At 58.9% G+C, this 27065-nt stretch overlaps 3 protein-coding genes across 5 annotated transcripts; all 3 read right to left on the bottom strand.

Moving 5' to 3' along the window:
* Positions 1-677: 677 nt before the first annotated feature.
* On the bottom strand, positions 678-3320 carry CD248 (CD248 molecule). Its single transcript, XM_010956852.2, has one exon. It carries the CDS (start codon positions 3277-3279, stop codon positions 958-960), a length of 2322 nt encoding a protein of 773 aa, XP_010955154.2. The 5' UTR covers positions 3280-3320; the 3' UTR covers positions 678-957.
* Positions 3321-12565: 9245 nt separating this feature from the next.
* RIN1 (Ras and Rab interactor 1) lies at positions 12566-18934 on the bottom strand. Its single transcript, XM_010956657.3, has 10 exons — positions 18782-18934; positions 18461-18641; positions 18248-18362; positions 18075-18147; positions 17840-17931; positions 16948-17685; positions 16331-16636; positions 15887-16018; positions 15600-15751; positions 12566-14703 (listed from the first exon to the last, which is right to left on the bottom strand). Exons 1-10 carry the CDS (start codon positions 18865-18867, stop codon positions 14218-14220), a joined length of 2361 nt encoding a protein of 786 aa, XP_010954959.1. The 5' UTR covers positions 18868-18934; the 3' UTR covers positions 12566-14217.
* Positions 18935-19879: 945 nt separating this feature from the next.
* BRMS1 (BRMS1 transcriptional repressor and anoikis regulator) lies at positions 19880-27025 on the bottom strand. 3 transcript variants are annotated; one of them, XM_074371688.1, is made up of 11 exons: positions 26870-26987; positions 26384-26469; positions 24134-24277; positions 23973-24063; positions 23671-23798; positions 23431-23510; positions 23256-23352; positions 22618-22710; positions 21376-21440; positions 20901-20940; positions 19880-20437 (listed from the first exon to the last, which is right to left on the bottom strand). In XM_074371688.1, exons 3-11 carry the CDS (start codon positions 24270-24272, stop codon positions 20430-20432), a joined length of 741 nt encoding a protein of 246 aa, XP_074227789.1. In that variant the 5' UTR covers positions 24273-24277; positions 26384-26469; positions 26870-26987; the 3' UTR covers positions 19880-20429. The 3 variants fall into 3 exon arrangements, with proteins under 3 accessions (XP_074227789.1, XP_010954961.1, XP_074227790.1); XM_010956659.3 differs by lacking the exon at positions 26384-26469 and having other exon boundaries at positions 26870-27025; XM_074371689.1 differs by lacking the exons at positions 26384-26469; positions 26870-26987 and adding an exon at positions 26635-26840.
* Positions 27026-27065: the final 40 nt, after the last annotated feature.

Here is a 27065-nt window from a genome sequence, read left to right as displayed (position 1 = left end):
CACCGTCCATGCATAGAAGGGCACAGTGTGGCCCAAGATGGGAAGGCCTTGCTCAGGAGGCTGCCTAGGGAGCTGAATATGGGATCTCCTCCTGGGTTCCCTGCTCTCCCCAACCCAGCCTGCTGGGCTCTGACTCCCACCTCCTCCCCAGAGCAGAGAGGAGGCGTGCCTCATAAGCACCTACAACCCAGAGGGGTGGCAGTACCCTTGAGTGACCTGAACCTCAGCCACCAATTTCTGGGCAGCCTTTGGGGATAGGAAGGGAAATACTGGAAGAAAGGAGAAGCTCACCCACTAGACCCCTTTCATTCCCCAGAGTCACCAGGCCTAGAGCTTACCTTTGACCTCCTAAGCCCCAGTTTGGCTCCAATTCAGCAGAAGCCCTCATTCCAGAACCCTCCTCCAGATTCAGTCCCACCTTCTTAGAGTTTTGGTAAAAAGAAGAACAAATATGGAATTCTCTCCATGCCAAATCTCCCATTCCTAGGCCCGCTGTGTGACCTTGGGCAAGGTCCTGCCCTCCGGGTTCCTGTTTCCCTGAGAATCTCTAGAGCATACACTCTCTCAAGGGGTCTTACCTTATTTCCTTGCAGGCCCAAACAAGCTGAAAGAAGGTCCTTTTCTTTTTCCTGAGTCCTCCCAGACCCTCCCCTCAGGCACTAATGGAGGTCAGGAGCTCTGGGTGAGGTTGGCACCTCGTTTATTGGAGAAGATCCCAGCACCCACCCCCAGAGGTCCTGGAGGCCTCAGCATCTCCTCTGTCGTGAGTGCTGGGCCAGGAAACAGAGTTCCTGAGTCAAGTCTAGTGGTTGAGTGAGAGAGGAGTCTGGCTGGGCCCAGGGGAGCAGGAAGCCCTCTGTCCAGCTGGGCAGCCCGCATGGGTCCCTGGTGCAGCCTGAGACATGTGTCCAACGCATGCTTCTTTCCCCCACCCCGCAGAGGGGGTGCTGCGCCCCATCACACGCTGGTTCTGCAGGTCTGCACCCCTGTGAGGCTGCCCCGGTGGGGCGCAGGTTCCGTCGGGCCCTTGCTCCCAGTGTGGGTGACCCAGCGATAGCAGTCGGTCACACTCTTGTTGGGTGCGTGGGGGCCACAGCGGGTACAGTACACAATGCCCAGTGCGAGTAGGACCACCAAGAAGACGCATGCGGGCACTAGGAGTGCCACCAGCAGCCACCGATCATCACTCCGACTGCGGCCTCCTAGACTGGCCTCCCCCAGGGCTGTCGGGGCAGCTGTGGGAGCTGCTGAGGGCAGCCATGGTGTCAGACTAGGGTCAGGGGCCCCTTCCCTTGGGACTTGTGGGGCTTTGGAATGGGGGTGTGTAGGGCTGGTGAGTGAGGTCTGGTTAGTGGGGCTCTGACCAGGCAGAGAAGTGTGGAAGGCTGGGGCCTGGGTGGCAGCAGGCACAGGGACTTGATGGGCAGGGAGTACAGGGGACTTGGAGGTAGTGGTCAGAAAAGGCTGGACAGTAGAAGTAATGGGAAGGTGGGGGGCCTTGGCTTTGAGGACTGGGACATCTGGAGTCACACTGGGTGGATGGGGACTGGAGGTGGTGATCAGAAGGGTGTGGTTAGCTGGGATTCGAGGCAAATGAGTGGTGGTCTGGGTATCAATGGCCTGGGTATCTGGAAACATGGGGGACTGGTGAGCAGGGGGCAGTTCGGGATATTTGGCTGAGATAATTGGGGGCTGGTGGGCAGGGGTTGGTCCTGGGTATGTGGCAGAGATAACAGGAGGTTGGTGGGCTGAAGGCAGATCTGGATATTTGGCCGAAATCATGGGGAACTGGTGGTCAGAGGGCAAAGATGGATGCATGGCAGGGATCAAAGGGGGCTGAGGGGCAGGGGCCAGGGGTGGGCGTGTGGCAGAGATAATAGGGGGTTGGTGGGCTGAAGGCAGTGTGGGGCGTGTGGCAGAGACTACCACAGGCCGGGTGATAGAGAGCACTGAGGAGAGGTAGGGGACCCTGGGAGCACTAAGCGGGGGTGGCCACGTGGGATCCAGGTAGGGCATCCGTGGCTCTCCATCCTCTGGGAAGCTAGGTCTATAGGCCAGGCCAAAGTCAGACGACTGCGTGGCTTCCATCCACGGGATCCCAGGCATCTCTGTCCAGCCACCATCAAAGGCCTCCCAGGACTCATCTTCATCCTCTTCATCCTCCCCGTCATCCAGCAACTCATCCCCAAGGTCCTGAGAAGCCCGGGCACCCATGGCCCCAGCAGGGCTGCAGCTGATGCCATCGGCCTCAAGCTCGTGGCCCTCACTGCAGTAGCACTCAAAGCCACCGACGTAGTTGACACACATCTGCTGGCACACGCCTGCGATCTGGCACTCATCTGTGTCCACGCAGCGGTGTGGCTCATCCTCGGCTGGCCGGAAACCCAGGCGACAGTGGCAGCTGTAGCCCTGTGGCCCACCAGGCTCACACTGCTGCTCACATGGGGCCTGGGCACAGGGGTCCTCGCAGCTGTGCCCATCCACCGCCAGCCGGAAGCCCTCGGTGCAGCGACAGGACACCCGACCATCCACCTCCTCCACACACTCGTGTTCACAGCCCCCGTTGTCGGGGCCGCAGCCAGTACCAGGGCACAAGGGCCCAGCCCGTGACCAGCCCACACCACCGTCGGGCTGCTTCACACAGAGCAGGGAGGCTTCTCTGCCAGCCTGGCACGGCACGGCAGCAACGGAGCCGAAGGGCAGCCACTCAAACTCGGTGGAGACCAGGTGGAAAGGCGTGGTGTAGACTGCTGGGCCGGCCTGGCCCGCCTCACCAGGCAGCGCTGGGCAGGAGCCCTCAAAGCCGAACTGGCACAGGTAGCCATCGACGGCCAGCGTGCACGAGCCCTCGAGCCAGCGATGCTCGCCACTTGCCTCAAGGGCCGCACAGCGCTGGGCCGGGCAGGGCCCTCCCGTGGCTGGCTGGGCCCAGTTGGTGAAGGCTGTGTCCTGGTCCCCCGTGGTCCATGTGAAGCCACGCAGTGGGCGCTGCGGCTGGCATTGCCGGGCCTGCCGCTGCAGCCCGATCCACAGCAGCCAGCTGGCCGGACCGGAGCCCACCAGGCTGTCCACGCGCTGGGCCTCCTCGGGGGTCCGCGGCGTGGCCAGGTCACCCCCAAGCTCGCGGCAGGCCAGCCAGGCCTCCAGGAAGGTGCGGCGCCGTGGGAAGAGCGCGTAACAGCTGCCCGGGCCGCAGGCGGCGCGCGGCTCCGTGGCCCAGGGGGCCTGGCCCAGGGTGGGCACCGCAGCCGCCCAGGCCAGCAGCAGGCGCAGCAGCATCGCGACGCCCCCCGACTGGCCCGGGCCCGGCCGGCGGCTGCTCTTGACAAGGGGAGGGACCCGGGCCTCCGAAGGGCGGACCGGGGGGCGGGCCCCGGCCGGGCTGAGGCCTTGTAAGGAGTGGGCTGGGGCCGCTGCCAGCTCCCTGCTCCCGCTCCCCGGGGCAGCCAAAGCAGGAAGCATTTGGGTGGGGGGCAGGGGTTGGGGGTGCTGGAGGTGAGGGCGGGGGAGGGGAGGAGGAGAGGAGGCTGGACGACCCTCAGAAAATTCCAGCGCAGTCTGGGGCTCTTGGCAATGGGATGCTGTCGCTTCCCAGAGATTCACAGAGACCCAAGTCGGGACACACCGACCTCATCACACCCGTGAACAGCTGCTTGTCACACGTGTGGAAGCATGCTCTGACTCACACCCTTCACATCACACACACGTGTATGCTTCTCTCCCCACTCCAGAGCACTCTCTACACGCTCTGTCCCTTTGTCCAAGATTTGCGCATCTGACAGGCTAAACCCCTGAGGTGTACATATAAAAGGGGTGTGGCATTCTATATGCCCTAACGCATGAAGTCCCTCGGGTTTGCATGCAAGCCCTGGATGTGGGAACCACCTTAGGGTCACACGGGAATGGGCATCCTCAACCTGCATTTATATACTGAGCTCCCGCCTGTACCTCTGCCCTCAAGCCTCCTGTGTGAGGGGCGGGGTGGGTGGGGTGGGAAGGGAGGGGCAGAGTGTTGCTCTCCCTTCACCTCTGCTCAGCCTGGGGCCCTGGGAACCTGGGCTTAGAGGGGGAGGAGGCAGCCCACAGACAGGAAATGCTTCTCCTACTGCTGGAGGGCAGAGTGCATGTGGGAGGGGGCTGGGGAGAGGGGGCTGGGCTGGCTGGGAGGGGTCTGGTGAGAGGCCTTGTATGGGCATGGGGCGCACAGTGACACCCACATGCATGTGTGACACAGGCATCACATGTCTGGAGCCCTCCCTGCCCCCAGGGCCTGCTACATAGGCCTGGCCAGGGTCCTCTTCCCGCCCCTCCTGGAAGCCTCTGGAGGCTTGTGTACTGAGGCCATCATTCAGGATGGTCCCTGGGGAGCTGGTTGTCAGATTAACCCCTGCATACCCACTGCACTCTTAGCAGAAACTTGAGCCAGGGGTGAGGACGTGGAGGAGAGGTTCTGCCCCTCAGTGTGCTGCCCTGGTCCAGCTTCCCCCTCTGTCACCATCTGCTGTGTGACTGTGGGAAGTCACTGACCTTCTCTGGGTCTCCAGGTTTCTTATCTACAAAACGGGGGCCTTTCAGCCCAGCAGGGCTATTGTATCATAACATGCAGGGTTTGCAGATGTGCTTTGTCAGCTGCGAAGAATGAGGCAAATGTTCCTTAGTCTTCCGAGCAAATCTGGGTGGGGGGTGGGGCCAGGGTGGCTTTGCTAACCTTCTTACAGTGCTGGGGCTGGCCCTGCAGACGTGGCCAGTCCCCTGAGAACCAGGACTTTAGAAGTGCTTGCTATATGCCAGGAAGGCCATTCTTTCATGATTTACATCCCTAAAGCATCTAGAATTAGTCCTTCTCATGAGAGGAAAGTCAATATGGGGCAAGTCATCCTTCCACTGGCTCAGACCCAAAGCCTTGAGATCATCTTTGACTCCTCTTTCCCCCACACCCCATGTCCAATCTCTCAGCAAATCCCATTGGCTTCACCTTCAAAACAGATCCAGAATCTGACTGCTTCTCACCACCTTCGTTGCTACTGAAGTCTGGTCCATGCCACACTGGTCCATCTAGTCTTGCAACAGCCTCTCCTCTGGTCTCTCTTGCCTTCTCCATCCTGCCAGAAGGATCCTTTTAAAACTTACCTCAGAGCCAGTCACTCCCCTACTCAGAACCCTCGAAGCCCTCATCTTGCTCCGAAGAAAGACCAGAGTCTTTCCCATGGTTGGCCCCCAGGCCTATGTGATCTCCCCCCAAACTTCTCATCCCACTCTCTTCCCCTCACTGCCTCTGCTCCAGCCACTCTGGCCTGTGGACATTTCTTGAATTCACCAGGCACACATTGACCTCAGGGCCTTTGGCTTGGCTGTTCCCCTGCCTGGCACACTCTTCCTGCAAGATTCATATGCTTTGCTACTTTACTTTCTTCGGGTGTCAGCTCAAGCATCAGAGTCCCAGACTACCTTTCTCCTCCACCATGCCGTAGGGCTCCCTGGCCCCCTGGTCTTGTTCCATTTTTCTCCTTTGCACTTACCACTATCTGACATGGTATATATTTGCTTGTTGGCCTGAATTCCCCAAGAATCAGAATTCTCAGGCTTGGCATTATTGAGATCCAGGGCTGGGTAATGTCTTGTAGAGTAAGGAGTTTAACAGAATTCCTGGTTTCTCTTTAGATGCCAGTAGCATCCCTCCAGTTGGAACAACCAAAAATGACTTCAGACATTGTCACACATCGTGTCCCCTGGGGGCAGCACTGCCTCTAGTGGAGAACTCCTGCCCTGGGAGACCGAGCTCCACTATGTCAGGGTCATGGTCTTGTTTCCTACTGTATCCCTGGAGTCTGGAAACCTCCTGGCCCACAGATGCTGCTCAGCTGGGTTTGCTGAATGAAAGAAAGAATGAATGAATGAGTAAATGAGACTCAGATAAGACTCCGGGCAACACAGTGGGGGTGCTGGGATTCTTCCTGGAGCCAAAGCCCACCTGCTCCCCACACTCACCCAGCCTTCCCCCGAAGTCCTAACATCCTACAACTGGGAGGTCCCTGGAAATCAGCAAGTGGGTGGGTACACTGAGGCCCAGGGAGTCTCAAAAGTGAGTTGGTGGCAGGGCTGAGACAAGAACCAAGCCTCTGGACTCTTTTTCTAGTTCTTTTTGCTGCAGCGCCCTGAGGGGTCATTGGAGCAGTCTGGGAGTTGGATGTGATGTCAAGAAAGGAGGATGGGAGGAAGGCACTTCAGGAAGAAGGCACAGCCTAAACAAGTTAGCGAGCCGGGAGAGCTCAAGATAATTCAGAGAATTCAAAGGACTCCACCGGGCCTGGAGGGAGGGTAAGTGTTAGAGGAACAGTGAAAATGGAAAGTAGCAGAAAAGGATAGAGGCCTGGCTTGGAAGGCTGGCCTCCATCATGGGGGCCCTGGGGATGGGGCTTGATGGGAGAACCCTGGGGCTGTTGTGTGTTGGGTGGAGGGGGGGACAGGAGTCCAGGGACCAGTTAGGAGATTGTTGCAATAGTCTGGGAGAGGGGAGGGAGCTGGCTGGAGAGCCAGGCCGCAGGGCGGGGCAGGCTGGGGGAGGCAGCCTCTGGAGGCTCCTTAGGGGCGGGCCAGAGCCTGGTCCAAGGGTGTGGTGGGCCCAGTCATGATTCGGGCAATGGCCAGTGCTGGGGCGTCTGAGGGGAGGCTGCAGGCCGTCTGGCAAGTGGGTGGGTCAGATGAGAGGTCAGGACTATAGCAGCAGTGGGGGTGAGGCACTGGGGGGCAGGCAAGCAAAGCAGGGGGAGAAGGGTCAAAGGCCAAATTCCAGATGGCCTGCTGGGCAAGAGGAGGGAAGCCTGAGCCAGGAAGAGAGGGAGGAGTGAGATACCCCAATCCCAACAAGACTAAGTGTTTTGTAGGTAGAGAATGAGACTTGGAGATGCACCTGGGTGCCCAGTTTGGGTGGGTGTCTAGCACTCACCTGCCCCCAGTCCAGGTTGAGAGAGATGGGGTGGAAGCTGCCTAAGAATTTCCTACCCTAGTCAGGATGTAGCAGGCACAGCATCATGGATCTGGGGGTGAGGGGATAGAGAGGAGCTTGTTGGGGTCTTCCTATGAGTCCTGTTCAGCCTGACTCATCTTGGTTCCTCCACAGCATGGAGAAGATGCTGACTGATGCGATAAATGCTTGGAGGATAGGTGGGTAGATGGGTTGGTGGAAGGGTGAGTTAGGGAGGAGAATGGGTAAATGGATGGATGGGTGGACAGAAGGATAGATGGATGGATGTAGGGATGCATAAGTAGATGGATGGACAGCTAAGTGGATGGGTGTGTGGATGAGAAGATGTTTAGATGCATGTTGGATACAGAGATTCAGGTAGAAGTCCTCATTTATAGTCAGCCCCCGTCATGATGGATGGTCTGCAATAGTGCAGCCCAGGAGGATGGGACAGCTTGGGCCACCACTGGTAGGGATCCTGTGTGACCTTTCCCTGCTACCACACAGCCTGTTTTCTCTGTTGGGGCCTGGGGCCAATGTGTCTCCCTGGCTGGAGTGGAGACAGCTCAGGATGCCATGTTTGGCTCATACTGGGGGTTAGGAGACTGGGGTTCCCTGCTGTGACCATGGCCCTTATAGGGAGAGCTCACCTCAGGAGGGGTGTGAAAACAGAAGCCCACTTCCCCAGAAGGAACATTGTCTTCCATCTATGGGATAAGCCAGATGGTGGTTTTGGATGCAGTGTGTGGGCCCGTGGGGGTGGGGGTGAGGGCAGCTCGCAGAGGGGCTGGCCTGTGGAGGGCCCAGTGGAACAGCCGGGATGGAGGGGCTGAGTGTGATGGGGGGTGCCCCCCGGACAGGCGTCCTAGAGAGCCTTGGCACGACTGGCTGCTGAGCCAGCACATTGTTTTGTGTACAAATCACCTCCTTCCTCCTTTTTCTTTTGTCCCCATCCCCCACCTTTCTAAATTCTTCCCAAACCACCCCAGCCTTCAGGCTTCAGGAGGAAGGGCCAACGGGTGGGCGGGAGGCGCCTGGCCTTGGGTGGGAGCCACAGGAGAGGAGGTGGGAGAGGTCCCAGGGCAGGATTGGGGAGGGAGGGGAATCTGGGAGGGAGGGGGTTGACTGTCCCCTCCCCTGCCCCACGTGCTGGTGCCGCACCCTGTGTGCTTCTGGATGGGAGAGCCCCACAGGAAGGCGGGCGGTGAGGGATGGACAGGGTAGGAGAGACAGGCTTGGGGAAGGTGGGGCCCAGGAAGAAAGGGAGCAGTCCAGGCCTGGCCCCTGGGGGTAAAGCAGTCTGACAGCTGGAGGGACTGTGAGAGAGACTGTGTGTTCGTGGGGGTGCCTCAGTGTCTGTGCGTGACCATGTGCACACCTGTGTGCGTTTGCACAAGCCTGGCATTGCTGTGGGTGTGCACAGCTGGGTGACATGTGTCCCCAAGGGCCTGCACCTGTACCCACAGCTGTGAGGGGAGAAGCACGTGGCTGCCCTGGATTGCCCAACCTGGGCCCAGCTGGAGCCCCAGTCCTTCCCCTGGCAGATGCCTGACCTGAACATATGGCCACATCTGCCCACGAGGCCAGGAATCCTGAAGCCCCCAGCAGAGCTAGAAGGGCCCAGCCCTTCCCCTCGGGGTTCACTCGGCCCAGAGAGGGACATGGCTTGTCCCAGGTCACACAGGTGGAGGCAGAGCAGAGACTGTACCCGAGCCTGGGGATCCCAGGCCTGGACAGGTGCCCTCCCGGCCCCACTGTTCCTGTCCTCCATCTGCTGCCCTTTGGCTGTGAGTCTCCGTGGAGAGGCCATGATGCTGGCCCTGGCTTGGCCTGGCTGTGTGCTCCAGGGACATCCTGGCTGGCTCTTCTCAGGACAGGGTTTCCGCACTGTGTGAGGGGTACCCATGGGAGGGGACTCTGACCCCTGTGGTGTCTGACAAAGGCCTGCCACCTAGGGTGACCCACTCTTCCGGGTTTGCTGAGGACTTTCATGGTTTCAGCCCTACCAGTCCCATGTCCTTGGGACCCCCTTAGCCCTGGGAAAACAAGGATGGTTGGTCACCCTGTCGCCAGGGATGCTTCTTTTCCACCACATCCTTTCCACTGCTACCCCAGTCTCAGTGCCCGCTGGAAATTTCCCCTTCTCTTCTGGCCCAGTGTCTTCTTCTTCCAGCCCGCTCACAGCCTCCAATCCCCAGGGACCTCTGGGTCTCACTGTCCTTCCCTCTGACTGCAGGGTCTCTTCCTCCTTGCTCCTCTCTTTTCCCTCTCTGTCTGGGTCTCTAGCTCCCCTGTCTGTCTCTGGGGTTCCTCTGTCTCTTCTTCTGTCACCAGGATTGTTGCCTTGTTGGTTTCAGGGGTCTGTCTCCATTCTCTGCCTCTTCTGTGTCTCCCCTCTCTGTTTCTGAAGTCTTGCCCCCTCTGTCTCCCTGTCTCTGTCCCTGGGTCCCTGGGTGGTCTAGGCCTCCCTCCTCTCCCCCGGCTCGCACCCTTAGGGCTGGCTGGGGTGGGAGCCAGGTCTGGGGGCTGTGACCGGGCCGGGAAGGGGAACCCAAGTAGACATGATATTTATGTTGGGACTTCAAAGTGGAGCAGAGCCCGAGGCAGGGGGGCTGGTGAGGGCTGTCGAGGGGTGGGAGGGGTGGGAGGGTGGTGAGCAAAAGCCAGATTGAGGTCAGCTTGGGCCCCTCCCCAGTGAGGGTCTCCTTGGTGACACACCCCTCCCCCGTGGGATACTGAGACCCAGAGTAGGAACAGAATGGGCTATTTTGGTACACAGTTCCAAGAAAGGCACTTCCTGCACCCCTGTCCTGCCCCCAACCCCATCCTTTCTTCCTGTCGTCCTGCAGGAGCAGCTGGGTCCTCTGAGCATCAGCTTGGCCTGGGAGGCAGAGGGCTCCAGGGGGAGCAGGAGCAGAGGGCTCCATCTCAGCGAGAAAACATCCCTGGCGCTGGGACAGGCGCGTTCTCAGTTCTCTGGCAGAGGCCTTGCCTGGCAGGGCAGCGAGGGTCTGTAACCCTATCGGCCCCAACTGGGCCAGGCTGGTCCAGCCCCTCAGAGCTTCTGGGGGCCATTCGGGCTGCCTGCCCAAGGGCCTAAGGGGCCATGATGCCGTGAAGGTCACCCCACCCCTGCCCCCCACCCTTGGCCTAACCCCTGCTAAAGACACCCAGCTGTTGGGGCCGGGAAGGCCTGGGGTCAGGGGCCCAGGCCCTGGGCCTGGTGGGCGGGAGGGGCCTATTGTCTCATCCTGAGGCTCAGTTCTGTGTCCTAAGCCCCTCCCAGGAGCCAGAACCAGCAGATACCCCTTCAGGCTGGGCCACCCCCTCAGGAAGCCCCCTCCCAGATGAGAGGCTTACTCTGGACCCAAGGCCCTCTGGTCTGAAGCCCACCCGTGCCTCCAAAGCCCCTGCCCCTGGACCAGTCCTTTCACCCCCCCCTTCCCCAGGCACTTCCCGTGAATCACTCAGGCTGGAATCTGATGAGCTCAGGCCTCCCCACCCAGTGCTGCCGGCCTCGGCCTCCTGCCTGGCCTGTGGGGTCGCCTCCCCCCCGCCCCCGACAACGAGGGTCTTCTCAGCAACTCACAGCCCCCACCAGGGTCCACCATGGGGTGGGGTGTCAGAGTGGTAGCAGGGATAGGCTAGGGCTGGGGCTGGGATTCGTCAGAAGGGTTTGGACCTCTTCTGCATGATCAAAAATACAAAAAGGCTGTATGTCTTTGTGGGTGCAGGAGTGTGTCTGTGCTTCCATGTCTGTGCAGCGTGGAGAGGAGGAAGCCTGACCAAGTCGGGGGCTGGGGGTGTCCGCGGAAGTCTGGTATGGGCAGGTAGCAGTGTGCACGGAGTCCTCATGTAGCAGGTCACTGCACATCTCTGGGTGGGCCTGTCCCCATGTGTGTGTCAGGGAGTTACATTCTGAACTCCAGGGGGAGGGTGTTGAGGGAGTATCTCAGGGTTTGCAGATCTAGAGATGTCTGTGTCAGGGTGTGGCTCGGAGGCGAAGAGGCCCATGTATGTCACCATGTCCCATTTCTGCAGGGCATGAATGGTTAATAGTGTCAGGGTGTTTCTCACACTCTGGGTGTTCCTGTTAAGTGTGGTGGTGGCCAGGTGTTACTGTGCCTGACCGTGGCACACCGGGCATCACATACCCTGTGTGTAAATGAGTCAGGATGTTTGTGTATTAAGCTGTGGGCATGAACGTGGTCACAAGGCCGTGGCAGGATGTTAAACGCTTTGTGCTGAAGGTGAATCAGGATGCTGTTGTGGGTCTCAGTGACGGCCTTCCTCCTCACCGCTCGCAAGGTCTCCTCTCAGGCCACCCTACAGGCCTGGCTCCTAAGCCTGCCTGGCCAGAGGGCCCCGGAGTGGGAAGCGGCCCTTTCCTCATTCCCTTTCCAACTTCCATTAGCAGGACAGTCCTGGGTCCCTAGGTGGCCTCAGGGGAGAAGAAAACCTGGCAAGTGACTGGGAACAGGCACACTCGCCCCCTGGTGGCACTGATGGAGAATACACAGCACCACTTCCCAAGAACTCGGATGAATGGTTTAGGCTGCCTTCCTGAGTCAGTCATTCCACATACACTTCCTAAGTGTCAGTTCTGGGCCAGGCATTGTTCTAGACCCCCAAGACTTATCAGGGAACAAGGATGACTTGGTTCTGGCCTTCTAGTGAAGAAGACAGACAATAAACAAACACACACAGAACTACTGTGAGGTGATTAAGTACATTCTCAAGTGAGGAAATGACTTGTCTGCTCCTGCAAAGACCCAAATGTCAGGGCTTCAGCCCTGCCCTGGAGCAGTGGACGCTGGGTAAGACATGGCACCTCTAAGAGCCTTGACTTCCTCTTCCAGAAGGCCAGAGGTGGGAGGCAAGGATTGGTGGGAGTGGGAGGCAGTACACAAGCCAAGCACACAGTAGACCGTTATTGCCCAGATCCCACCTGTCACCCTCTGGCTGGTACTTGGTCTATACGGACACAACAGATTATTGCTGAGTGAATGAGTAAACAGGTCCTTCTGTTTTGGAGGACTGAAGTATCCAAAGCTCTGTGGAATCTGGTCTGGGTGCTTTGCCTCATAACAAGCCTGTTTCCTCATCTGTAAAATGGGGATAACGAGATCAGTCCTAGACTGGCCTATCATTGCCTGCTCTACCGGGAGCCCCAGTCTCCATCTCACGACCTTTGGTTGTGCTGATTTACCTGGCCAGGACCCCTCACCCATCAGAATCTCTTCAGGAGATAAACCAGAAGATTAAGGCAGCAGGCAGGCCTGGCAGTGCTCTGATGAGCCAGCACTGGGGACATGACGAATTCCCAGAGCCAGGAATGAGGGCTGAGCACTGGAAATGGGTGGGAGGGGCTTGCCAAGGCCCCCTAGCAGGAACCCAGATAAGCCTGGGCCAGTCCTAGTTCTCATGAGACCAGCTCCATATCCGGCCCTGGGGTTCTCTGAACACCCTCTGCAACCCTTCCAGGTCTTTCCTCTGAGACTGAACTTGAGACATCCTGTGTTTGATTCCCAGAACTCAGCCCTCCCTTAACCTCCCAGCTTCCCACCTCACTGCCTTTTACTCTTAGTTATCAGACTCCAATCAGTAGAAAACATTTATTGAGCGCCTGTGGTGTGCTCAGCACTGTACAAGGCACTGGGGTGGGCGTGGGCTCTGGGAGGACATACAAAGAATGAAGGGGAGACTCCCCACCAGGGAGAAGCTTGAGTGGTAGATATGGGGGAGGAAGAGCTGCTGGTGGCCTAGTGAGGAATTTGGGAGCCCTGCACCTGGGCAGTATCTGGAGTGTCTGGAACCCCAACGTCCAGGATATCCAGTTGTCATGGCTCACATGTGGCTGGTGTTCCTCTGCACACAGCCCCTGAGGGGGCACCTCAGAGGCTGGATGGGGTCCGGTCCTCCTTCCACCAGGGGATGGTTCCTTCCCAGGGAGTGGCCCCCTGAGCTGGCTTCATCCAGACCCCTGCCTCCCACAGAGCCGAAGGCCGGCAGCCTTGGCCCCCCCCCTGCACTGTCCCCAGGTGCCTGGCGGCTGCAAGAGGCCAAAGCCAGTGACCATCTAACGTCCTGGAGCTGCCTTTGCCCATCAGGTGCTTCCTGGGCCACATGCACCCCCTTGTGGTGGTTTTCAGTATTTTCTTTGCTCCTTGGCATGCGGCCTATTCTTGGCCTCCCTTTGGGGTCTGTGGGCCTTGAGGGTTAATTTATCCGTGGCTTAGAACAAAGAGTTGGAGCCTGACTCCTGGTTTGGGTGTGGGAACACCTAATGGCCTGCTGTGTGGTATCTTAGAGTCAGTTTCCCAAACCTCAGTGGGTAATAAGCCAGGCCCTGCCTCCTGTGAAGCTTTTGCGAGGTCCAAAAGATTTAAGTGCAGAGAAAATTGTTTCCAAGTCCTCACTCCATTTCAGAAGTCTGTCTCCTCTACCCAGTTACCCTGGGACACCAGAGTGCTTGGGAGGGCCTCCCATCTTGGGGAAAGACTGGAACTCAGGTGCTCTCTTGGCTGGACCCGACCTCCAGGATGTCCCCTGGGCTGCCTAGAGAACCTCTCCCTTCGGTGAGTGCAGACCCTGGTGGGGGGGGGGGGTTGCTAACATCCAACCTCCTTCCCCCCCTTTCCCCTAGTCTGAGCTCTGCTTAGCAGCAAAATTGTCCATCTTGGACCCCTGGAAGGTTTCCTGGGCGAAGGCAGGGCAGCACAAGCACCCCACTCTACAGGGGAGGACACTGAGGTTTGGAGGTGCTCAGCCTCCAGGTGGTCTGGGGCAGTACTAGGCCCTGAGCCCATGCTGCTTCCCTGAATCCTCCTGATACCCAAGAGTGGGGGTGCCTTTTAGAGCCTGGAAGGGCTGCCTAGGCTGTGCCTCTCCCCTGCTGCCAGAGTCTGGGTCCCCGTTGGATTTGTCCCCTGTTTGGCACACTCACCACTGCAGGCTGGCTGGCCTCCAGCTTGGGGAGAAGGCCGAGAGGCAAAAGGCCTTGGGCCCTTGGTCTGGGGTCCCCTGTATCCCCTCAGCTTTATTCCAGTGCCCTAGATGTGGCCAGTCCAGTCACTTCCCAGCAGGTGGGATCACAGAGCTGGACAGTCAGAGGTGGTGGCAGACACAGGAGTGGCCTGGGTAGGGAAGGCTAAGGGGGCGGTGGCCTTGGCTGGTGGGGCTGATGGCTCTGGAAGGCCTTCCCAGCAGGCTCAGAGTTTTCTGCCCCAAATGGCCCTTCTGTTCACTCCCGGCTACTTCTCTGTTGCCCGGCTTCCCTCAGCCTCTGGCCCTCTTGGTGGAGCAGGGCCTCCCCTGGCCTGGCCCTCATGCCCCTCTGCAATTGTCTCAGACTCTCCCCTGCTGTCCCAGGGACGAGCTTTGACCTCAATGTTCCCATCTCCCTGGCCCCCTTTCTCTTCCTCCCTGCCCCCTGCCTCTGGCCCCTCACTGCCCTCCTCTGTTGCAGCCCCAGGTGAGGTGTCCTGGGTCTCAGGCCGCTCTGCCCGGCGGTAGACGAGGTAGCCGGTTGTGGGGAGCCTGTGGGCCAGGACTCCGGGGGGCAGGCGGTGGTAGTCCTGTTCCTTGTACAGGAAGAGGCCAAAAGCGTCAGGCTGGGTTACTCGGAACTTGGTGGCACAGAGCTTGTTCAGCATGGCAATCGAGGCCCCTGGGGGCACGGCCAGGGTCTTGGAGGTACAGCCACTGCTGGGGTCCTGGTAGGCTACTCGGAGGAGGTGCTGTGCAGGAGGAGAAGCAAAAACAAGAACTCAGTCCTGCCGGGTGCAAATCTGGCTGCAAAGCTTGAGGTTCTGGTGTACGCTCTGCAGGAACAAGGGTGGGATGGTACAGACCCACTGGTAGAACCAGTGGTGAAAGCTTTGTGGATAAGGTGAGCTCCAAGGGGGTGCTCTGAGGACGGGAGGGCTGTGCTTGGGCTGGAAGGATGGCCCCCGCGCACCGTTACAGCATAACAATCACACTCAGCGCTTACCCGGTGCCTTAAGCGCTTGTCCTGAATGTTACCCCCAGAAGTTGGGTACTATCACCCCATTTTATAGATGAGAAAACCGAGGCACAGAGAGGTTACATAACTTGCCCCAAGCTCCCATAGCCAGAAAAGAGCAGAGTTAGGATTTGGACCTAAGATCTGGCTACAAAATCTGGACTCTTAACCCAAAGCTAGGGAGGGTCCTTTGACTGGACGGAGGGAGGGTGAAGGGCAGAGATGCTTTCTGGCTCTGTGGACACCAGGCCTGAGCCCCGATGGGAGGGCAAGGGGGGCGTAAGCTGGAAGCCAGGATCTGGGGCCTGAGCCTGCCTATGTCCCTTTCCCTCTCTATGTTGTGTCTCAGTTTCCTCATCTGTAAAGTGGGGATAATAATGATCCTACTTCAGAGTTTCTGCGAAGATCCAGGCCTGAGCCCCTGGAGCACTGCGCCCACGCTGGCTCCTGGAATGCACCCTCTAGAAGGGCTGGCTTGGATATGTGTTCAGCACAGGGAGCTGATTCTGTTGCAGGGTGACACAGGACTAGCCCTTCCCCTGCTGGGCCTCACTGGGCAGAGGAGGGGAATACACCAGACGATGCCAGACTCTCCCCAGGCCTGGACAGTGTGGAGTGGGTTCCTGTTACCTGGCAGCTGTGGGTAGCGGGCAGGCGGCGCTGCTCCCAGAGACTGACGGAGCGCTGCAGCTCCTGGGAGGGGCTCAGAGGGAGGGTGTGAGCCTCGTTCAGGCCGCTCAGCAGGGCCAAACTGGCTGAGAGGCTGGTCAGGTAGTAGCCGCCTGGGACACAAGGGGATGAATGCAGCTCTGGGTGTGAGTGGCCTGCTCTTCCCTCTCCCCTGCTTAGTCAGGGCCACGCAGCCACTAAAGCACCCCAGCCTCACCCAGACAGGAGGGAAGTGTGGGGTCCCTCACCCTCTCCAGTGAGCAGGGCAGGCTCCAGCAGCTCTGACATATACTCGGCCTCCAGCAGCAGCTCAGGAAGGTCACACTGGGCCAGGACGAGGCTCAGCAGTGGGAGGAACTCATCAGCCCCCGCACCCTCCCCTGTGGGGCAGTGGAGGAGGGAGCTTCAGGCTCCTCCGGGGGCCCCAAGCTCAGAATCCACTATGTGTCTTAGAAATTGACCCTCCCCTCTGCCCGCCAGGACTTGGGCAATGTGGTCTCTATGGCAACTAGGGGCAGGGCCTAGGCAGTAGACGCTCTACTTTCTGGGCCACAGTTTTACCATCTGTGAAACGGGAGGATTGGACCCTTTGTTTTTTTTCTCCTCCCTGTTGTGCTGTTCCTGGAGCTTCTGCTTGGTAGTCAGCCTCTGACCTGGCAGGGGGCCAGCGGGAGGTGGAGGGAGGGGCATACCCGCCTGGGTCCTCAGGGCTGTGTAGAGCAGCTTGCAGGCCTGCAGGAGCCGCTTGACCTGGGCGCTGGGTGAGTAGGCGCGAAGCAGCTGTAGCAGCTTCTGGCGCACCTGTTCCATCTCTACTGGGGAGGGCAGGCTTAAGTGGGACCCGAAGACTCCAGGACCTTGGGCTCGGGCCAGGCGGAGGCCCTCAGCCAGGCGGCCCAGGGAGCCATTGGCGGAAAGCCGGCGCCGTAGGCGGGCCACCAGGATGGGCCGGAGAGGCTTGAGCACAGAGCGATGCAGGGACTTCTCCAGGATGCGTTCTGTGGGGGAGAGGCAGGCAGGGGTCAGGGAACCAGGGCGGGGGTGGGGGGCTAGTTCTTGGGAAGGAGCGGCATGACCAGGGAGGGAGAAGGATGGAAAAGAGGAAGAATCTTGGTGACATGGGAGAGTTGGGGGAGACGGGCAGTGGATGGAATTGATGTGAATGGTGGTGAGACAAGGTGGGTTTGTAAAGCGGTGAAACAGACTCAGAGAGACAGGCTGGCACTGTGGAGAGGTGGAGAGTGGAATGCGGAAGAGCTGGAATTATGGAGACAGGCTGCACCAGCGGAGCTCTGAGCTAGAGCCTTACCCAGCCGTTCATGGGGCAGCAGCTTCTCAGGGCTCAGCTCCGCACTCAGCATGGCCCGGGCCCGGCTCAGTGCCTCACGGACACCCTGCAGCTCCCGGGGCTCTGGGCTGGCCCGCACCTGGGTCAGTAGGTCCTGCACCAGCTGGCCCACGGCCGTGTGCCGGTCCTGCATCAGCGCTGAGGCCACACGGCCCACCTGCCGTTCAGGTGCCAGCAGGGAGCAGAAGGCAGCGCTCATGGACCGAAGTAGGGGCCGCCGGCGGCCCAGGCAGGGTGAGGTTTCTGGGCTCCCCTGGGACCCTGGTACCCCCTCCTCCTCTGAGCTGCTGGGGGAGCCGCAATCCACCTCCTGGAGGGAAGGCAGTGGCGGGAGGCTGGGGCCGGTGCCCCCAGGCACACGGTACCCCACTGAGCTCTCCCTCCTCAACAGCTGGCGAGGGGGCAAACTTTCTGTCTGGTTGGGGGCTGTCCCTGGCAGCACTGGGACTGGGGGAGGTGGCACAGCTGGGGGGGACAGGGGACTGGAGGACTCTGTGGACACGCGCACTTTGAAGCTCCTCTTGAACTTCTCCCGCTTGGTGGGACCCAGGTCCCCTGGGAACAGGGGGTTGAAGAAGCACAAGGCAGCTCCGGTGCCCTGGTCCAGCTCTTGCGGGGACCGGGGCTTCAGTCGGGGCAGCAGTGGACCTTCAGATGGGCCTAGCTGAGCCTTAGTGTTGAGGGAAGAGCTCCAGAACTCTAGGGAAGAGAAGCCGTTTGGGGCCTCGGGGTTCAGGAAGGGTGCCCGATGGAGGGAAAGGTACAGGCTTCAGGCTGTGCGCTTACATGCCTCCCCCTTCCCTCTTGGCCTCAGCTTGTCTATCTGTGCAATGGGTAGCAGGGGCATGCTTACCAACGCCCAAATGGGAGATGGCTTCCAACTCCTTGTGGGTGGCTGCCTGACGGATGGCTCTGGGGAGCTGAAGCGGGAGGAGAAGGATGTCCCTGAGGCCAGAGAGGGAAGCAGTAAGTCAGGGGTGAAGAATGCTTCAGGCTGCGGGCACTGAGAGGGACTGTCAGGTGGGGAGGACAGGGTGTCCCAGGGAGCAAGGCTCTATGAACAGCAGGTGCCCTGTGGGCAGGCTCACCGGGTGTGGCAGTAGGCACAGATGAGCTGGATGAGGTCCAGGAACACGAGTTCTGAGCCCTCCAAGGAGACGCCTGAGAGACGGATGGGCAGTGAAGTCGTTCTCTGGGGAACCCACTCTGCGCCCTGCCCGGATGGCTTCCAGCCCCTTCCCGCCAGGCCAGTCCCTCTCACCCCCAGGGTTCTCCTGGATGCAGTGGCTGGAGACGAAGGAGGGGCCACTGGCCTCTGGCAGCCGCACGCACAGGGCTTGGCACTGGCGAGTGTTAGATTTCCGCACCAGGAATGTCTGCGAGTGGACAGGGATCAGAGGATCAGGACCTCCGTGTCCAGCCCCTCTCCCTCCCACCCTTAGCCGCCAGGACCCAGGGGTGGGGAAAGACTCACCCCCGGGGGCTCAGTCCTCAGCACGTGCAGTGCAGCCGCGGCGTTGGCCCTCAGCTGCAGCCAAACGGGCCGGGTGAGCAGCAGGCGCTCCCGCAGGCTCACGGTGCGCCCGGGCCGCTGGGGCCTAACTGCCAGCCTACCACTGGCATCAGGCACATCATACAGAGGGTCCTGGGCTGGCCTAGGGGCGGGCACAAGACCTAAGCAGGGGCCCAGAGGCTGGGACCCTGACCTAACCCTCTCCCCCTCCTTTGCCCCAGGAGAGACCCTGCTCTGCCGTCCCTCCCTGCCCCATCGGGCTACCCTTCCAACTTCACTAACTTTTCTCTCTCTGGGTGTTCAGGCAAGAAGCTGGTTCGGGTGGGGGCTCCGAGAGGGTCTGCTCCTGGCTCCCCAGGGGTTTCCATGGCTGGGAGCTCCTTCGGTTTCTCCTGGAACTCAGGAGGATAAGCCAGCCCCCAAGGCAAGAGCACTCACATTCCCAGTGGTGAGTAACACTTCCTGAGGGCGGTTCGCCCTGTCACACCCGACAGTTAACTCTTGTGTGCCCACTCAGCCCGGGCAGCGCCTGCTTCCTCTGTTCTGCGCCCAGCCTCCAGGGGCAGGGATCCTCTCCCTGCAAGTATCACTCAGCACTCCGAGGGCCCAGCTGTGGGGCTACCACCTTCATGCTGTATGTCCTGCAGCCTTGCCAGCCCCCTTGAACCATACAGGTGGGCAGGAAGGGGTTAAGCAAGGCCCATCAATGTCCCTACAGGCCCAGACCTTGCCCTTGGGGCACCTTTAAGTCTGTGGTCAATTGCTCATCGGGTCAAGGCCCTGTGGTCAGCCTATGGGAGAGCGCCCCCTACTGTTTAAAAGTGACTCATTCCTGAGCCTAACTTGGGTTTTGGGATTTTAGGTTGCCATGGAGAAAGGATGCTGTGTCTCCATGGAAACTAACCCCTCTGCTTAACTGAGGTTCTGGGGGTGGTTCCAACACTCAGTGCTAAACAGGGGGGAGTCTGGCTGTGAGGTCGTCAGCACACGGTGCTGCTGATGGCTGCCTCCCACGCGCACCGGCCGTGCCAGCCTGCCTCACCAATCTGCCAAGCTACTGGGGCAGGTGCAGACATGACCCAGTCTCCAAGCACCAGGCACCCAGCCCCCTTCCCTGCCCAAGGCCACGTGTTCAGCCTGTGCCACATGTTGCTTCAGACTCTGCTCAGCAGCACCAGGCAGTCCAGGGCCCAGCACCCAACCTCTGTGGGGGTGGGGGGTGGGAGAACACCCCTTCCCCAGCCTATACCCCAAGTCAGAGAGGGTAAGCTCCTGCTAGGTAGTGAGAGGAGGTACCAGGGACCCCAGAGGAGACGGCCTATCTCAGGCACTCCCCATGAGAGCCCAATTCCCTTGCAAGGTAAATCAGACACAAGCAGGTCATGCCCTAGGAAAAGCTTTAATTCCATTCTCTGAAACCTGGGAGGCAGGCACCAAGGCCTCTTGAGAAGACCTGGGGAGCCTGCCTTCTCACCTCCAGCAACAGGCAGGACACACAGGCCCCCCCAAATATAATTTCTGGCTCAGAGTTCCTGCAAAGCGGAGCCCAGCTCACTGGCTCAGTGACTAGGGAGCCAGGTCCAAGGTCAGCAGAAAGGATGTTGCTTTGGCTTCAGACCAGGCAGGTCTCTGTCAGGGAAGGCTCCGAGGAGGCTGATGTTTGGGAAGTGGCGGGGAGAGCTGGTTGGGGATAGGGGAGACAGTCTTGCCTGGCTAGGGCAGCTTCAGGCTGAAGCTGTACAGGCCCCTGAGGAGGGTCAGAGGAAGAGTCCAGACCGGTGATGGCTGGAGAGGAGGGCCCAGCAGCAGCACCAGAGCTAGCTTGGCAGACCTGAAGGGCCTGGCAGTCTGCTTTTCTGCAGCGGGAAAATTCGTATCCTGGGTTTGATGCCGGCTGCTCCAAGGGGCCCCCTGGCTGTGAACAGCAGAGTCAAGGTCCTAGGGGTACACGGGAAGGGAAGAAAAAATCACTGCAGGTGAGAGGAAGCTGAACCAAGAGGGTGACAGGCACTTCAACTAGGGGGACGAGAAGGGTGGCCTCAGTCCAGCCTAGAGCAGGCGAGGCCAGAAGAGCACAGGTTAGCCCTTCAGCCCTCATCCACAGGCCTCCCTGGTACTCCAGGCCCACCAGGGCCACCCAGCTGCTGAGGTTCAGCATTCCAGCCCTCCCTAGGCACTCCTGGTGGTGGTGGTGGTGGCAGTGGGGAGGGGGCCATCTCCCAGTCCCGTTAACCTACAGCTTCTCCACCCCCACCCTAACTCCCACAACGTCCTCAAACCCAGACCATCCTCACTCTCAGGTCACTGATCTGATGTAGCCCCTGCCTCCCCTTGGGCTCTCTTCCTGGAGGCTGGGCCGGGGATGGGGCAATGGGAGGCAGAACACACCAGGGGTTCTTACCATCTGATTTTCTCTTCTGAGGGGACACAGCTGCCCTTGCCTGGGTGGGTAGAAGGAAACCCCCCTGAGAGCCTGCCTCCAGCTAGGCAAGTCCCCCCTCCACATCTGCCTCTCTGGGGTTGGGGGCACAAGACCTCGTCTAGGCAAAGGTCTGCTGTGCTCTCCTGTAGAGGCCCAAGCAGCCAGGCTGCTGTCCTGCCTTCCCTCCCTCCCTCCTCCTGCCCCGTCCCAACCTGCCCTGAACAAGGAAGGGGCTGATGCAGACCAGTTCTGTCTTCCAGGGCGGTCCCAGGCAAACAGTGGCTTGTGAGCTCACAGCAATGCCAGGGAACCTCGGCACCCTCTGAGCAGAGAGCCCTCAGGCCCTCAAGAGAGTCCACATGTGGAGAGCCTGCAGAGGCCAAAGCTGGTGTCTGGCTAGGGGTGGGGGGTGCACTGCCAAGCCCCAACCTGAGAGAAGCAGCACTGGACCCACCTTTTTGATAGCCGTCCAGTCCTCCAGGATGTCGATCTCCTGCAGCATGTACACGATGTAAGGGCCTGCAGCAGGGGTCAAGGAAGCAGGAGGCCTGGCCAATGGGGCAGGTGATGGGCCTCGGCCTCGGAGCTCCAACACTCAGGAGAGGGGTGCCACGGACAGCAGGGCAGGGAGCTGAGGAACCCGGTTACAGCTTGGGCTCCACCTACCTCTTGGCCCTCAGATTCTTGGTGGGGTGGGGGTAGCATTGCTATGGCCTATTCTACCCCTCCAATCCACGGGGGAGTTCCAAGCCCCAACCCTACCACCCTTTGGCTCCCCTCACCTCCTCTCTCTGGTCTCAAGGCCAGAAGGCCCAGGCCCATCCCACTCACTCAGAGATCTTGTTCATTTCTCATCAGGCCCCTTTCCCCATCTGCAAAGGGACCCTACTCTCTTCTATCCTGAAAACAATCCTCCTTCGGTCTCGCACTCCCCTCTGGGGACCAGCCACTCTATCCCTGAAATCTCCACACCCTCACCTCCCATTCGCCCCTCAAGTCCATACAGTCCAGACTCTTCCCTCCCTGCTTGAACCAAGTTCCCATCACCAGGAGACGGTGATGCCCTAAGAATCTGGTTGCTGCAGGAATACAGGCAGGGGTGGGTGGGGTGCACGTGAGAATTCAATTCAACTCAACTCTGTGCTGGGAGTGAAGGCACCTCAGGCCCCAGACTGAAGAGGCTCGCACCTGCGGTGGGACAGAGGTAACTACTCCCAGGTGGGATGCAGGTGCCACAGTGTAGTTTAGGTACTAAACAGGGGTGCAGAGGAGAGAGAAGCCTTAGCCATCCGGGGGAGACCAGGAGAGGCTTCATGGAGGAAGTAGCAACTGAGATGACTGAACAGGTAGAAAGACGTCCGAGAGGAAGGTGGAATGTCAGCAAAGGAATAGGGGTGGGAAAGCCTGGGACATGCCCAGGATGTCATGGGAAAGCCAGAAGGGCCTCAGAAGAGACCTCACTCAGGAAGTTATGGGGGAATCTCTGGACAGATGTTTCTACTTTTCTACAGTCCACGGAGCCCAGGAAAGGTCCAGGGCCCCATAAAGTATCCCTGATAGCTAGACTTGCCTGGACAAAGGCACAGGATGCCAAGTGACCATAAATAAGTCTGGTCTGCCTCTGCCTTCCATGTCCCTCCACCCGCCTCCACCTTGACGTCCTGCCAAGCTCGGGCCACTGTGGGTAGAAGGATACCAGAAACCAGAGGCGCCTTCTTCCTCTTGCTGGGTGGCAGGGAGTCCCAGGTCTTCGAGCTGCCTCTGGCGTGCAGTTTGTCATCCCACCACTCTGTGTCCCAAGACCAGAGTCAGGATCAGGTGCTGGCCCTTCCAGGACACCCCCACCTTGTAGTCTGTGTTCCTCACATGGGCCAGGCCTGCTCTTCCCCATCACCCACCCCCAGGGTGGCAGAGAGAACCCTGGCCTTGGGGTTGGAAGCTGAAGTCAGCCCTGGGGAAGAGGTCACTGTGCTTTTGTGAGCCTCAGTTTCTTCATTTGTTTCATGGATGGTGGCGTGATGACAATTTCTCCCTCCCCAGTGCCCTGCGTGAATGTAGGCACTGTGGCCATGGCATGTGTGGGTGTGTCACAATGACACCTCCTGTTCTAGAAAGAGAGCAGGGAGTGGGGGACCTGCTCTTCCTGAGCCCCATGGTGTGCCAGGCTCTGGGCTGGGCCCTTCTCCGCTTGCTTTCATTCAGTCCCTACAGCGACCCCTCAAAACAGGTCCTCTTATAATCCCCTGTGCAGGCAGGGAAGCTGAGGTCCAGACCGGGGGATGGGCACTGACAGGGCAGGGCCCGGGGCAGGGGCGGGCCGGCCCTTTGCCTCACCGGAGCTGATGTCCAGGCTCTGGCGGTCCTCCTCCAGCCTCTGGATGCGCTCCTGCAGCTCTCCCTGCAGGGTGTCGTAGAGCAGCAGCTTCTCGCTCTGGAAGAGGGGAGCAGCTCAGCCAGGTGGGACGGCGCCCATTTCAGCCCTCCCCCACCAGTGCCCTGGCACATTCACCTCCAGGTGCTGCTTGGCTCCCTGCAGCTCACACTCATACTTGTTCCTGATCACATCCAGACAGAAGCCCTTGTAGATCCCTGTGGAGGGAGAGGGGTGGGAGGCCCTGCTTGGCCAGGGACCCAAGAGCCCAAAAAGGGGGGCCGGGAGCACAGGTGAGGCAGGGCAGGGGTGAGGGAGGAAGGGGACAGAGCGCCACAGGTTCTGGAGGGGGGACAGGGCACAGGACAGCCCACAGACCTGCCACCTGAATGCGGATCTTGAGGCTCCGCTGCAGCCCCCCGAGCGGCTCCGTGTACTCGGGTGCTCTCTCTGCTCCCACCTCCTCCAGCCGCACCCGCAGTTGACTCAGCCGTTCCCTGAACAACCTGGGAGGTAAAAGGCAGTCACGCACCCCTGTGCTCATCTGTCAAACATGGGCCGAGTGCCTGCTCCACTGTGGGACGGGTGTTAGGCCCTCACTGGCTCTGGGCCCCTGCCAGCCCTGTCCAGCACCAGGCCTGCTGCTGCCTGGAAGCCCAGCCCCAGGGTCCCTAACTCACTTCTCCTTCAGCTCGGAAAATTGCTTCTCCAGGTCCAGCATTTCACTGACACACTCGCTGCGGCGCCGCTCGTAGTCCTCATCGTCCATCTCTGCGACAAGAGGCCGGTCAGGGCCGGCTGGAGGGGAGCGGGCGGGGAGCACAGGCGTGTCAGGGCTCACCTGAGCTCTCCTCCTCGGATTCGGTCTGGCTGCCGCTCTGTTCCTCCTCGCTCTCCTCCTCCTCCCCATTCATCTCAGCAGCTGAGTCGCCCTCGGCTTCCATCTCCTCTGTGTCTTTGCTTGGAGGCTGGATGGGCATCTGGGCTGTGGGAGAAGGAGTGGAGACATCACTTGCCACTGCCCACAGCTCCGTGCGGGAAAGTGGCCACTCAGGGAGTCAGACCACACCTAAATGCAGACGGGGACAACTGGGGAAGTGACTGGACTCGCCACACCCTGAGCACACGCACAGGCTGGGTGGGGTGGGTGCAAGTGACCCTGTCTGCACATCTCCCAGAAGCCTGGGAGCCAGGGAAAGGCCCATGCCTTTGGACGTGGGTGGTGAGCCCATTCTGGGATACTGGCCAAGGTGATGACTCATAAGATGGGAAAGGCCAAGGGCGGGCTCCTCACTGCCTAATGGGACTGGCCCAAATTCTGACCAGGGCTTTCAAGGCCCTGCAGAGACCAGACTTGAACTCCAGCTCCTCCACCCCACCATCTAATGGTCAGTTCTCAAATACACCACGTACTTCCTCCCCAGCCCCCGCCACTCACTGTGCTGTTCCTTCTGCCTATAATCCCCTCCACTTCTCTTCCTGAGAACACTCTACAATGCTCTTGTCTTCTCATTCTGCTCAGACCCTATCTCTTCCTGCTTCTTCTAAGATGTCATCAGTGCTCCCCTCTCTCCTGCATCTTCAACTCTCCCTCTTGACAGCTCCTTCCCGTGAAACCGTAGACATACTCAGCTATTTCCCACTGTACAGAAAAAGCAGAAACACAAAACCTCACCCTATTCCACTTACCTGCCCCCTGTTTTCCACCTCACAGCTACTTTTCAAGGCCTTGTGGACACTTGCTATTCCTACCCTTTCACCTCCCACTTGTTCTGATCTGTTTCTGTATCATCACTCTTGGCTGAAACTGATCCTGTACAGTTAACCAACGACCTCCCTGTACCTAATGCCGATATTTTTGAGTGCTTATCTTAGATTGACTTATCAGCAACACTGAACACTGTTAAGCATTCCTTCTTTTATTCACTCATTTAATATTTCCTGAAAATCTAATATACACTGGGTAACATCAGATACTATGGTAGGTACTGTGCACAAGTGTGACAGACAGACATAGTCTCTGATCTCAAGGAGCTTACAAGTTTCTGGGAGATTGAGGCCAAGAAGCAGATCATTACTGTGTGGTGAGAAGAGTTAGGACCAGGGGCATATGGGATAGGCATCTAACTGGAACCTGGAGCTTGTTGCAGCAGCAAGGGCTTGCAGAAGATGGGCCAGGCAAATGAGCTGAGGTGGTTGAGGGAAGGAGCATTCCAAGTCGAGTGAGTAGCATGTGTAAAGACCTTGAAACGAGAGAAGGGGCAGGTTGGGGGCACATGGGTCTAAGCCTCAGAGAGAAATCTGGGCTGTAGAGATCAGGTCATCACATACAGTGAGTTATGCAGGTCTTGGGAGAGGGTACAGCAAGGCAGAATGCGTGGAGTGAGAAGAGGTTCATGACGAACTCCCAGGGTCACCAAAGTGGCAGATGATGAGACCCCAGAAAAGGAAAAGGAGATTAACAAGAGATGGAGGAGGAAAAACTCAAAGCAGGGGGAGAGAGAATTTCAAAATGAAAGAGAGGTGACAGTGCCAAATGCTGCCAAAAGATTACCCAAGAGGAAGACTAAATAGCCTTCTCAACAGATCATCTCTTTGCCTACTAGGGTCTTCTGTTTCACTGTGATGTTCTTCTCTGGGCACTTCTGTGTTGTCCTTTAGATCCATGTAGACATCCTTCCTTATTTCTCATGTCTGTCTCCCCAGTCAGTCTGTAAGCCTCATCAGGGCAGGGCTACACATGTGCTTTATGCACCTAGCACAGTACTGACTCACTTGATGACTGGAGGATTTGCAAATACAAATTAAACAAAATAAACTTTTGCAGGGCAGGGATTAGGCTTCAACTTCTAGGTAGCTTCTGGCCTCTGTGATGGTAGAAAACACCAACTCGAGTAAATTAACTGGTCTAGAAGACAGTTTGGAAACATTCCTCAGTGATTTCATGAGTTATCTGAATCTAACCTCGGTTCGCCAAACTAGCCTCATCCTCCCCATTCTCAAGCCTCAGTTCCTGCAGTTTAGAAACTGCAATTCCTCTTCACTGTTATATATATTTACTTTGTAAGACGCAACAGTAGGTAAGTCCTACCTTTCAGGACCAGAAAGGGCGGTCTCTCCAGCTGTCTCTGAGTTTACTGAGTGACCTAAATTAAACCACAACCTCCCCTCTTTATCCTGGGTACAAAAAGAGGATAATCATTGTTACTCTGACTGTTGTAAAGACTGCATGCAGTAAGGGATGGAAAAGCAAATCATAAGGCGCTATATATATGCAATTTATCTTCTCAGAAAGTAAGCATGTCGAAAGCAGTCCTCTTTGGAAAGAAGATTCTTCCCTACCCTCGAAGAAGCCAACCCAGCCCCTCCGCGGCGTGCCGAGAGCCTCCCGCCTGGCTCCATCTCCGTAGGTGCCGGCGCGGGCAGGAGAATCACTGGCTCTTCCGCGGCCAGCTTCGGTCCCGCGGCCTTCGCACGCGTCGGCCGGTTTAGTCGCCGCTTCGGCCTTGGAGATTGGGCCGGCTCCGACCGACTGGCCGGAGAGAGTGAACCAGGCATCAGAGTTGGCGTTACGCACCAGAAGGGAGTGAGGCCTCCGGCTTCACTTCCAAGACTCCCTGAGAGGTGCCGGAGGCTGCCGGTATTGGCCGCTGCCGCGGGGCTCCCGGAAGAGCTGCGCCGGTCCCACTTCTCCTGGGGCGGGGCCTGCCCACGTTTCCGCATGCGTCATCAGGAGGCGCCCGTAGCAGTGCTCGCAATTAGACAGCTGGGGC

Source organism: Camelus bactrianus, chromosome 10 (assembly GCF_048773025.1).
Source record: "Camelus bactrianus isolate YW-2024 breed Bactrian camel chromosome 10, ASM4877302v1, whole genome shotgun sequence".
NCBI classification, from domain to species: Eukaryota; Metazoa; Chordata; class Mammalia; order Artiodactyla; family Camelidae; genus Camelus; species Camelus bactrianus.
Note: the sequence above shows the minus strand (reverse complement) of the source record. Positions and strands in the feature narration are given on the sequence as shown.

Coding starts and splice junctions, on each gene's coding strand:
- CD248 (XM_010956852.2), bottom strand. CDS start 3,279: ATGCTGCTGCGCCTGCTGCTGGCCTGGGCGGCTGCGGTGCCCACCCTG.
- RIN1 (XM_010956657.3), bottom strand. CDS start 18,867: ATGGAAACCCCTGGGGAGCCAGGAGCAGACCCTCTCGGAGCCCCCACC. Junction 18,148..18,247: donor CATCCAGGAGAACCCTGGGG/GTGAGAGGGACT, acceptor TCCGTCTCTCAG/GCGTCTCCTTGGAGGGCTCA. Junction 17,932..18,074: donor TGTGCCTACTGCCACACCCG/GTGAGCCTGCCC, acceptor CTCTGGCCTCAG/GGACATCCTTCTCCTCCCGC.
- BRMS1 (XM_010956659.3), bottom strand. CDS start 24,272: ATGCCCATCCAGCCTCCAAGCAAAGACACAGAGGAGATGGAAGCCGAG. Junction 21,441..22,617: donor GAAGGCGCCTCTGGTTTCTG/GTATCCTTCTAC, acceptor CCCCTGCTGCAG/GCCCTTACATCGTGTACATG. Junction 20,941..21,375: donor ACTGGACGGCTATCAAAAAG/GTGGGTCCAGTG, acceptor CTACCCACCCAG/GCAAGGGCAGCTGTGTCCCC.